This window comes from Triturus cristatus, chromosome 6 (genome assembly GCF_964204655.1).
Source record: "Triturus cristatus chromosome 6, aTriCri1.1, whole genome shotgun sequence".
NCBI lineage: Eukaryota > Metazoa > Chordata > Amphibia > Caudata > Salamandridae > Triturus > Triturus cristatus.
The window spans coordinates 653,422,373-653,434,905 of NC_140589.1; the positions used below are offsets into that span (position 1 = coordinate 653,422,373).

The 12,533-nt window shown below is 45.6% G+C and overlaps 1 protein-coding gene across 1 annotated transcript in view; it reads left to right on the forward strand.

The window, feature by feature from the left end:
* Positions 1–1,456: 1,456 nt before the first annotated feature.
* LOC146817694 (uncharacterized) overlaps positions 1,457–12,533 on the forward strand; it is a 164,269-nt gene continuing 153,192 nt past the window's right edge. Inside the window, exons 1-3 of the mRNA XM_085609662.1 lie at positions 1,457–1,907; positions 3,357–3,467; positions 4,424–4,596. Coding sequence (XP_085465788.1) covers positions 1,781–1,907; positions 3,357–3,467; positions 4,424–4,596 — 411 coding nt within the window. The 5' untranslated portion in view covers positions 1,457–1,780. The remainder of the gene's footprint in view (positions 1,908–3,356; positions 3,468–4,423; positions 4,597–12,533) is intronic.

Here is a 12,533-nt window from a genome sequence, read left to right on the forward strand (position 1 = left end):
GCAAACATGCCGGAAATATCGCGAAGATGCGGAAGTTTTTTGCCGCCTGTTCGCGGTATTTTTTGCGTGTTCGCGGGTCGCCAACTTACCCATGCGGTCGCTCACGGGCGCGGCCATCTTGTTTTCACTTGTCCCGCCCTCTGGCGTTGTTTACTTCCTGTTCCGGGTCGCGCAATGCATGTTCGCGGTCGATATTTCCTGTTCGCGATCGCTTTTACTTGATCGCGTTGCTTTTTGCTTGCTCAGGGAGAAAATATCGCGCGAACTTGCGCACGTGGTCGCAACGGGCGCGGCCATCTTGTTTTCCACTCTATTGCATGGTTCTGGGGCCTGATTTTCAATCCTCCCTAAATCTTTTCAATCCTTTGTTTATAGCCACTTTTTTTGGATCTTTATTACTTATTATTTCTCTAACTATTTTCCTGCCTCTATATTTTTGGTTTTTGTGTACTTTTTTTTTGTTTTTTAGCTACTTTTTCTCTTTGTATTGCCCGCTATTTATTTCCTTTACTCCTTTATTTATTTTACCTTTTCTTTCCCGCCCCGTCCCCAGAACCATGTCCAAGGGCAGGGCTGTTTGCCGGCGCAGCCAGAGCCGCGACCGCCTTCCTTGCGGAAGGCGGCGCCCACAAGGGGTGCATGCACGGGCCTTATTTGGGGAGGCGGAGTTGGCTGCACTCATTTTCTTTGTGCAGCGCCACCTCCCCTCAACCCTGGCAGCAGGTGGCAGGCCTGGGTCCGGGTACGGCCTCCGGGAGCGTCGGCAGCGGTGGGGGAAGGTGCGCCGGGCAGTGTCGCGCATCTCTGGGGTCCGGCGCACCCAGGCACAGCTGACGCACCGGTGGTCTGACATCCTGGACCGTGAGCAGGACCTGCTGGACCTGCTAGGAGTGGAGGTCCCGGGGCTTGGTGAGTACCTATTTAATTATTACAACTTTGTGTCTGTTCTTCTGCTCTGTTATATATTGCGAATATCTTTTTTTCCTTCCAACCAGCTAGAATGTTGCTGCTTGCAATACATTCCAGGTTAATAACGTTTAAAAGTCTGTGATTATGACACAGGTGCTCTTCTGCGCTACTACTAATCTTACTTGTTTGCAGCTTTCCGTTTGCGCTTGCTTAGCGTGATTCTTTACGAGTTTATTTTAGAGAAATTAAGTTACGTAATGCTACAGTGACTCACGTCCACTCCTTACTTTGTCCTGTCACTAATAGATAGGGGCTGATTGATACATAGGTTTAGGTACTTTGTATGAGCTTCTAATTGGTTAGTGGTATGCGTGATGCCCCCCTCACTCAGTTACGTGACGTGCTGCTAGTACGCCAGTCTTTAGAACCTTTCTAGTTTGTTCAATGAGTGGAGGTAGGCTTTGCAGTTACTTAGCAGTAGCAGATCAGCATCAATCAAACCAAAATTTGGTGTATACAAAAAATGTAGTCATGTTCATGTGTCCTCCATGATTGGATCATACACATTGTTGAGGAATACAGTCGAAATGCATACTTAATGTACAATTGGCATGCCTGGAATAGGTGGGCTAGGTTGGGTGGTACGTTGTACTAATTCTTAGGCTTACTTGTAACTTAGTTTTCTGGAATCAGAATGGAAGAATGGATTACTGTTGATAAATAGTAACTTAAGTAGTCGAACTGCGAATCCCCCGATATTACATGTTGACCAGATGAGATCGGTCAATGTAGTTATTGCAATTGTTTACATAAGTGTTTTTTGACCGTTGTTGAAAAATATTGTATTTGCTTAAGTTGACACCATCCATCAATGTTTGTCTCTTTCTTATATCTTTCCTGTTCATCAGCACCCAGGGGCAGACGGGCAGGGACTGGGCAGTCGGCGGGACAGGAACACCACGAGGAGGACACCGCTGAGGGCTCCTCTGCTGGCCCCAGTAAGTCTTCTTGTTTTTAATAATATTTCTTATTCCATAACTTTTACTGCCCCATTTCTCCCGAACTATAGTGTGTTTCCAAATGCTATTCTTTTACCACCAATTATCCTTCGATCTGTACGGTTTCAAAAAGCTTATCTCTGCCTCCGCTATGATGACTGAGTACCACTACATACTATCAGTCTGTCTGTCTGTACTGTAGTAGCTAGTCTTGCCCAGTTGGCCAGTGCCACTCTTTGTGAAAGGTTGTAATATAAAACTCATATTCACCAGTAGCTCATACAATCCGTTGGGTTGTTGTCTTGTACTACTTTTTACTCTTGTTGATGTTTAGGCTTTGAAAATTCACAGCAACAGCCCTACCAGATTTCTTAATATTTTGATATGATACCCTATAGGACATACAACTGTTGTAGGGATCTTGCACATACATTTGCACCAGAAAATAGGATGTTGGTGATGGTAGGTTGGACCTTCCTTGCACACCTCAATCAGAAATTCCGCACCCACCACAATTCCACTGCTTGACTATAGTACTGTCTTGTCATACCTATTAGGTCTCGGAACCCTCCCCCCAAGATAACCAACAAGTAGACAACCCAGAACATTAACACACGCAACCTCTGTCGTGGAAGCTATTCACATGCACACCCTTACTTTAATTTGCTCAATCGTGTAAGTTAGTCCACTCCACACCAAATACCACAAAGTCTATGTAAGTTTCACATTTTTATTTCGATTTGAGAAGGTCTGTACACTGTTTTCTTAGCAGCACCAACCGGCAAATCAATAACATTAAAACAATATACATTGTTACACTTATACAGTTGGGAATTAAATCATGATAACTGAAGTGGTGGAAGGCAGCACCACCATCCCATAGCAATTTAGTTTATATACATTTATAAATGAAGATGTGAGTGAAGGGACCCCTCACCTCAGAAGAACCTAGTACTGGTAGTTGGTGCATCGTTCAGAAGCTCTGGTTCGTAGAAGCGAATCTTGCGTCTGTAATGCGAAAAAAGAAATGGTGTGCGTTAGTATATTGCAACTTGCAAGCATTTCTCAGCCGTGCCAAAAAGTGTAGCATCTATGGATAAGCAATATGGACTAACAGTAACAGTAGTACACCAGTTCTTCCTAAAAAAGTGGCTTGTTAATGTTTGTTGACCGCCTGTACGCAGCGCGTAGACTAGACAGTAGCAGTGTGAGGCAGGTCATGTGGGCTCAAAGGTGTCTTAAGAAGCTGCAAGGTAAAGGTAACGTCACATGTGCATGGCTAGGGCTAATCAAGCAAATGCTACAATGATCATATAACTTAGTGTCTACTCTACTACTACCTGATTTGTACTAGTGATTTATGTTAGTATTAACTCATTTTTCAACCTTGCTACTGATCAATAGGGGGGAGGTGTATATGTTGCCTAATAAATGTGTAATGTTTTCTAGGCGCACTACCGACCACCATTGCTGGGGCCAGCGAAGGCGACGCAGAGGGCGAGGATGCGGCAGTTGCAGATAGCAACGGAGGGGGAGTGGCAGCACCAGTGGCAGGCGGTGGTAAGTTAGATTCATAATCTTTAACTATTGTTTAACTTGACAGCACACTCACTGCAAAGGTGTACTGTATGTATATGTATACTGTAAAGTTGTGAATTAGGGCCCCATTAGGATGGTGGGCGTATTGCCCCCGCCGGGCTGGCTGGAATTCACTGCCGTCACAGCAGGGGCAAACCTCCTGCCATCCCTGTAGAAAATATTCAGACATGTCTAGGCGGAAAAGGGTTCAATATGGCGGTGGTGTCTCTCTCACCACACCGGCAGCCATATAATCTGCATTTTGGAATGCCTTTGCGTGGCGGCATTACCGTCCGCCACGGAAAGGCATGCACACATTGCAGAGTATGCTTGGGGGCCCCCATGGAGGGTACCTACCGATGCTATGGTACCCCCCCGACTTTCAAAGCAAAACGTGACAGGCTCCGTGCGAGGCCCGTCATGTTGTGCTTGGAAAAGCAGCACAACATTTTAGCATTGCTTTCAGCAAAGCCAACCAGAATTTAAATTTAAAATAACAGGGTGCGCCCGCCACTGTGCCGGGCGCATCATCCTAATTAATTGTCCCCACGGGACCCCCACCCTTTTTTAGCAGTCGATGTCGTAAGTAAGTATGAGTTCTTGGGGACGTTTGAAGAGTGAACTAGAAGACTAGAATTCCCTTTAATTGGTATAGGACTAGGAGCCAGAGTATTGAGTAACCAATGGCCTCATCTATCTGATTTCAACTCCGCTTTGAAAGTTTTATGGAGAAGAGCACCTGGTGCACTGTTCAACTAAAAAGTGTAAGACAGGTGGAAGGAAGAAGGACGGGCGACATTTAAAATGTTATGTACTACTGTGCTTTATTTTATAGTGCTACTCTACCATGCCACTATGTGTGTAAATAATTACCTTGTCCTACTGTTTTATTAAGACTATATTTTACAATTGTCTTGCTTTTTCTTTTTGATACACAGCTACTCCAAAAATCAACCGGAAGGAGTTGGCCGCCAAGGCACGGCGCCGGAAGCTGGAGGCAATCCAGCATGAATACCGGCGGCTGGTGGTCCTAGCCGAGGAGGAGGAGGAGACTGCAGCAGCAATTCAAGCCTCCTCCAGTGCCCCGGGCCCCAGCCACCGCCCTCCAGCAGTACGGCGCCACCGTCTGGCGGCTGCCCGCCGCCACCGTGCCATCTCCGGTGCCCCCCCCACTGTGGCTGCAACTGCCGCGGCCTTAGACGACGCGTCGCCCATTTAGAGGACCAGATTCGTGTCCTCCTCCAGTCCCGCCCCACCAGTTAGTCCCTGTCACTGCCCCTTTTTTAATTCCTGTTCGTTCTTGACTCGTTTGGGCGTTCTCTATTTCTATGGACAGTCGTTGGGGTTAGGGAGGTGGGTGGGTTAGCTTTTGTGGGTTTAGTTTATGTGTTAGGGTCAATTAAATATATTTTTCTATGTTACATGCAATGTTGTTAATGTTTTGTAGGTGGGGTAACTGTTTTACATCACACTGTTTCTTTGCTGGTGCATGGCCGCCCATAGCGTGTGTTTGATTTCAATAATTTGCTGACTGTATAAGACACAAACAGATAGATGCGACACACCTCACTCATTGACTGGTCCTACTATGCATTCTTTGGAGTGGTGTTTGAAACTGACATCATTGACAACATGTCCATTATTGATTCTGCCTCCCCCAAACTTCTCTCTTACCGGTGCTTGATGTTTATGTCCAACTGTGGCACAGCACTGGCTGCATGGTGAAGATGGTTTCCTTTTTCATACATGCCATGATTGGGGTGGTGGTGGTAGTATAGTAGTAGTAGTATACACTGGCAGGGTGGCAGCATTTCCAAAAAAAGAAAAGGAGATAGTCAATCGCCTTTGAGAGACTGTTAGAGGAGTAGTTGAATGAAGTACATCACAGAATTTACCGAGCAACAATTATATGCTCAAATATTTGCCAAAAAAACTGAATGCTGGTTATTATGAGGATAGCCTACTAGACAGAGTTACAAACTATAGTTTTGTCGACTTGGCTATGCCTACAGTCTAACAGTTAGTGCTGTATATGAGGAATGACAACAAACAAATCCAATCAATGCCGGCAATTCATGCTGAGGTATATGTTCCTTTGTTAAATAAAATAACCTGTGAAATATCCTACTCATGGGTGGGCAAGCAGAAGAAGTTCATCGCTCTGCATTGAAATTGAAGTAGTGTTGCTTTCACCACATCCGCCCCAGCAAGTGTGTGATTAAGTATTGGTGTACATTTAATTTAGTTACACCTCGACAATAAGTCACACAGCCCAGGGGAAGAGGGTTAGGGTCCGTTGATTGGATGGGAAGGGGGATTTTGGGAAAGGTTTGACATAGAAAAACAGTATGCATACATAGACAAACAAACGACAATCATTGAAGACTACCATACCATATCCATTCCATATGTTAAGGTATAAAAAAAGAAATGCATGCATGATGAGACCCGGATTACATACACTTCTATTTCTTGTTCTGTTCCGGCCTTAATACTTTAACAGATAGCAAATAGAAATTTAAAATATTGGTAGTGAAGAATCGTAAACACAGAGCAAACGTAATGATGATTGATAACAACAACTCCAAGAACACACTGTTGTAAAGAATGTATACAAGATATTAATCAAATTATTTAAAAGAAGTGAAAAGTGGATACTGTTACTGTCTTATCCTGGTCAAAAATGTGGACTGGTTTTTTGCATCTCGGCATTCCTCTTGCTCCTCTCGTCCATCAATCTTGGGTGTGTCGCCTCACCACTCGCCACTGCCCGGCTGGAATAAAAAGGTGATTGATTGGTAAGGTAATTAATATGCATTGTAATGTTTTACAAAGTTTTGGACAAGGCCCGGCCTGTAATTTTAGATTGAAAACCAAAGGGGATATTCAGAAAGAAAGTGAAAACAAATGCACAAGTGATGGTGTAGTGCAACAAGAACACTTTCCGAGGTGGCATGTATGCATATGCATCATCTCTACTGTAGTCTGTTTCCAGCATAGACCTTCAACAGTAACAGGAGAGATCAGGCCCACAGTGCTTACCATTAGCACATCCTACGTTAACACTTTAGAGTCCTTTTTTTTTTTCTCTCAAAGAGTTGGACAAACGCAAAGCACATTATCCATTCCAGACATAGCATTTTACAGTTAAAGTTAGTAAAATCAATGCACTGCAGTCATCCCACCGCTACACTCTATTCAACTTCTACACAGACATTTGGGTGTGCTGTGGTTGTGGTTCACGTGTTTACCTTTAGGCTTTTCCGTTTTATGCCACTCATGAATCATCCTCCTGACTTCATCATCAGCTCTGATACTTCTACTGACTGAAGATCGGCCTGCAGTACAAGTGTAATTTTTATAACACAACAAGAGTAGAAATATAAATATTACTGACTTGAGTCATTCTTTATTGTGTACAGAAAGATAGATTAACACTAGTACACTTTGACATCACTTTGTGCACAACAAACAACGCAAACACAAAGACCAATAGCTCAGAGTCAGGTGTCCAATGCATGCCATTAATTATCATCATTTATTACCTGTTACTTCTCATCTTAAGTTAACGGGCCATCTCTTTCGCCATCATCATGACGGACGGTGCTGTTAAGTCACAGTCATTTGCATTGCGCAGATTGAGTGAGTCCCCTTCCTGTATTGAATTAAAAGCAATGTATCACCAAGATGCAGGAGAAGTACACATTTCTTGTTTGCCAGAAGAGGAAAATTAGTAATTACTAGTGTGTTCTGTAGAAAGTTGATTAGTGGCAGTGCACAATTACATCAATTCATGCGCAACACCACAAAATCTACATCATTCAGTCTGCTATTCTGCGGCCAATGCATGGCATCAATCATTACCTGTTGCATCTCATCTCGTTAACGCTGCAGGCCGTCTCTTTCGCCATCATCATGATGGACGGTGCTGTTAAGTCACAGTCATTTGCATTGCGCAGATTGAGTGAGTCCCCTTCCTGTATTGAATTAAAAGCAATGTATCACCAAGATGCAGGAGAGAAGTACACATTTCTTGTTTGCCAGAAGGGGAAAATTAGTAATTACTAGTGTGTTCTGTAGAAAGTTGATTAGTGGCAGTGCACAATTACATCAATTCATGCGCAACACACCACAAAATCTACATCATTCAGTCTGCTATTCTGCGGCCAATGCATGGCATCAATCATTACCTGTTGCATCTCATCTCGTTAACGCTGCAGGCCGTCTCTTTCGCCATCATCATGATGGACGGTGCTGTTAAGTCACAGTCATTTGCATTGCGCAGATGTAGTGAGTCCCCTTCCTGTATTGAATTAAAAGCAATGTATCACCAAGATGCAGGAGAAGTACACATTTCTTGTTTGCCAGAAGAGGAAAATTAGTGTGTTCTGTAGAATGTTGATTAGTGGCAGTGCACAATTACATCAATTCATTCATGCGCAACACACACAACAAAATCTACATCACTCAGTCTGCTTTTCTGCGGACAATGCATGGCATCAATCATTACCTGTTGCATCTTATTTTCAGTTAATGGCCAGTCTCTCTCGGCTCTGAAGGAGGATAGCTATAGAAGTCATCAGATTCATGGTCCACTTGTTTTGGAAGGACGAGGAAAGTTTGAATTTGTTGTTACCATCATCCAATCATCATTCATGAGGGAAATGGAATTGACCAGGAGATGCAGTATGATCGAGCGGAGGAGCTGGATTCTGAGGACTGTAGTGTCAAATGGCAGACACCTGAAACTTGTATCTTAAATTAGAAGATTAGAAGACGGTGATAATGCATTGGTTGCGATTCACAAGTTTATAACCGGAACAACAGACACAAACAAAGGGGGAAAAAAGGGAGGAAGACAGTAAGTGCGAGCCTAATTGTCAGGGAAGTATAGCTCGTCCTCAAACTCTGGGGGATCTTCCAGTAGTAGGTAATCATCTGACACAATACTTCCGTCACCTGAGCCGCTGTCCTCATCTTCCTCTGTTGATTCATGCATTGTGTAATTCGGTGGTATGAAGTGCTGATTCATTTTGATCATTGTTAACCTCTCCACGTTTTTGGGAGATAGACTGGTCCTTCTCAAGGTTACAATGGAACCTGCAGCACTGAAAACACGTTCGGAAGAGACACTTGCGACAGGGCAAGCCAGATAGCTTATCGCCAGCCTGCTGAGCTGTGGCCATTCAGACCTTTTCCTATGCCAATACTGCACTGGGTTTTGATCAACGTACACCTCTGTTGGGTCGTCCAGATAGGCCTGGACCATCCGCTCAATGTTCAGGGTTGCTGCTGGTAAGCTTTTGTGCTGTTTTTTCTGTGCATCAGCACTGTGCTTAAGGCCCATCTTTACATACCAATCTGATAATGATTGTACTCGGCAGAATGATCCAGTTATTGTTTTTGTAGTCGATGGTGATGGTGAGTGTTGCGATTGTGAGCCAACCGCACTGCCCTCAGCCGAGGAAGTTGCACTTGATTCTGCATGGCCTGCTTCAGTATCAGTACTTGTTGTGGGTTGATGTGGCGGGCTTTTAATTAGCAGCCCTTCGTTTTCAAACTTGATGGCTGCTTCAGCTATACAACTTTTGTAGCGGGCAACATCAGTGTCGGAAAAAGAACGGAATAGTCCTAATTTTGCACGTGGATCCAGAATTGTGGCACAAATGTAATGTTCTTGTGACAAAATTTTATTTTGTATCCTTACATTTTCTGATAAGCGCCTGGATAAGCTCTCCACCAAGTCATGGGCTTGCCTTCTGTCCTCTACACCTTTGTAGGATTCAGACACATTATTCAGCTCATGCTCTAGCATTTGCAACAATGGGATAGCTTGGCCCATTGTACAGTCCTCCTTGCTGACTTCACGTGTGAAGACCTCAAAAGGAGACAGCATCTCAGTGAGGCATTGAATTAGGGTCCATTGCTCCCTCTGAAGGGTCATGCCTTTAACACTAGCATCACTGCTTCTGTACCAGACATAATCATTGAGTGACCTGTGCTGTTCGTACAGACGATCAAGCATGTAATACGTTGAGTTCCAACGTGTTGCCACCTCCTGGATGAGTGCCTTGACTGGTACCCTACGCTCACGTTGGAGGATCCTCAGCTGCTTCCGAGCTTTAAAAGAATGGCTGAAATGAGTGCATATTCTTCGGCAGATGGACAGTAAATTGCTTACTATGGGTTCTTTTTTCAGAAAGTCTTGCACTATAATGTTTATGCAGTGTGCCAAACACGGAACCCTGAAATAGGAACCAAGTTCCATGGCCTTCAGTACATTACTGCCATTGTCTGTGGCAACAAAACCAATACCAAGCCCTCTGGGCTGCAGCCATTCCAAAACCTTGGTGCGAAACTCTTCTAAAATGTTTTCAGCCGTATGAGATTTCTCCATGGCGAACATGGCTACAGTTGCATGTTTCCGAGTACCTTCAAAAATCGCAGCTGTGTCAACAACACCTCGTGCAGATAGTTGATCTTTAACCCCCACAAAAGAGATCCAGTGTGCAGTGATACACATGTAATCTGTGGCTTGGCAACTGGTCCACATGTCTGTTGTCAGGTGGATATTGTGCACAGCACTCTTCTGCAAAGCTTGTCCAACCAATTCCAGCACATCATGATGTAGTGCCGGAACAGCAATTCTTGCGAAATAGGACCGGCTTGGAACTTTCCATTTCGGGCAGATGGCAGACACAAATTCAAGGAAACCCACCCCTTCCACAAATGAAAAAGGAAGAAGGTCCAGCGCTAACATTTTAGCCAGCTTCGCATTGTACAATCGTGCCGTTGGGTGGTTGCGTTGTAACTGCCCCTCCAACCTAAACATGCTGTCAATGGTAGGCTGGCTTACTTTCCTTAGTGGTGCCATTAACCCACTAAGGCTCAACGACACAGATTGTCTCATTGAGGTACTCGCCGGTCGCCTTGGTGTCTCACCCACACTCTGAGTATGGCTCTTACTGCGGTGCCACTCTGATGTTACTGAGGAGGATGTGGGCGTTACCACTGCAGTGACTGCACTACTGGAGACAAGGCTAGAAATGCCTCCCTGTTCTTCACCTGCCACCACAATAATATCGCTCCCTGATTCCTGACCAACTTCAAAGGGTTTAGTTTTCCTACTTTCTTTTAACTTAAGTAGGTGATCCTCCCACACAATAGTGTGGTGTATTCTGAGATGACTTGCTTGTCCTCCGGTACCATAGTTTGTACCAAGCTTACCACGCCGAACACCTTGCCGACAAATTGCGCATATAGCAACGTTCTCCTCCTTGGCGCTAACAGAAAAGAAGTCCCAAACTGGGGAGGAGAACTTTCTGGCACTGCTGGATGTGCCACTTTCAACACCAGATGAACTTGAGGGGGTGCTTGAAAATATGTGACCCTGTCCACCTACACTGTGACTTTTACTACCACTTCCTACTGAGGTGGTTGAGCTGGATGTAGGTCCCTGCCGGGCCTTGGAAAATATGGCAGCTGGAGGTAGTGGTGGTGTAACCTGTGTTGGTGAGATCCGTGCTACATCCCGCTCAGTAGCAGCCTTTCTGGATAGGGTTAGAATGTCGGTCTCCAATCCCTTTGGGGCAGGAGTAATGTGCGTGATGACTGGCTCGTCTTCATCAACATCATCACCCCCCTCTTCTACATCTACCTCCATAACTCTAAGTTTTTCTGGGACCTTCCTTTTCAGAAGCAATGTCTTGTGGCGTACTTCACTCTCAGACCGAGCTGGTGGGACCCAAGTGTCATCACGATCATCAGAAGCGGGGCTTGAAGAAGAAGATGATGGACTAAGCCTCCTTTTCCTTGCTGGTGGTCTGGAAGACAATAGATGTTCTGAAACAGTGGTTTGACTTCGCTCCGCTTTGTCTGCAGGAAGCTCGATTTCCTGAAATGCCCCTACGTCAGGAGCAACAACTACTATGGTGGGCTGTTGTGGCGGCTGCTGCTGTTCTGGTTGCGGCGGCTGCTGCTGCTGTTCTGGTTGCGGCGGCTGCTGCTGCTGTTCTGGTTGCGGCGGCTGCTGTTCTGGTTGCGGCAGCTGCTGTTCTGGTTGCGGCGGCTGCTGTTCTGGTTGCGGCGGCTGCTGCTGCTGTTCTGGTTGCGGCGGCTGCTGCTGCTGTTCTGGTTGCGGCGGCTGCTGCTGCTGTTCTGGTTGCGGCGGCTGCTGCTGCTGTTCTGGTTGCGGCGGCTGCTGCTGCTGTTCTGGTTGCGGCGGCTGCTGCTGCTGTTCTTGTTGCGGCGGCTGCACACTGATCTGCTGAGTTTGCGCCTGCGTTGAACTTGATTGTGTACTACTTTGCGGTAATGACATTTCTTCAACATCGCTGCCCGTTAGTAGACTGGCTACCTCTGCGACAGTAAAGCCCTTGGGCCTAGGTTGGTGGGGTTGCTGGACCGCTGTGCTGCTCCCAGCTTGGTTCCCGGACAACGCTTTGGTGCCAAAAAAAACCTTGGCCGGCACACCACCAGTCGTGGTTAATGGCACTTCCTTTTTCTGTTCCTTCTTCTCACCAGCAACTTTCTTGGTACTGGACCTGGTACCTTTCTTTGTGGCCATCTTATTCCGACGTCTGGCAGGAGGCAGATGCACAACAAGTTCTGGTCACACGTGGGCGTGATGCGCAGCAGGACTTCTGTCTGGCTGGCAGTACAACGGGTAGCCAGGTGATGCCGATGACACCTCCTACTCTGTCTTTTGTGCACCTAAAAGCAAAGAAGACAGGAGAAGAACATCAGTGAAATGTTGCATTTGTTTTTGTGGTTCAGTTACTTAGTACTGTACTAGTGCAAACAAAAGATAGTCTAGCCATTTATGAATTTTTTTTAACTAGAGCTATGTTATACTACTAGTACTGTGTACAGCCACACTACACTCTCAGGAAGGTGATGTCTAAAAATTCAACTGATCACATAGAAAACACTTGATCAATAAAGCTGTGGCTACCTGCTCTGGTAGCAGTGGATGAAAGCAGGCCTGTTGGCAGACAAGGCCAGGCAAGCTTGCAGGCCTAGGCCTCAAAATGGCCACCAGCCACATGG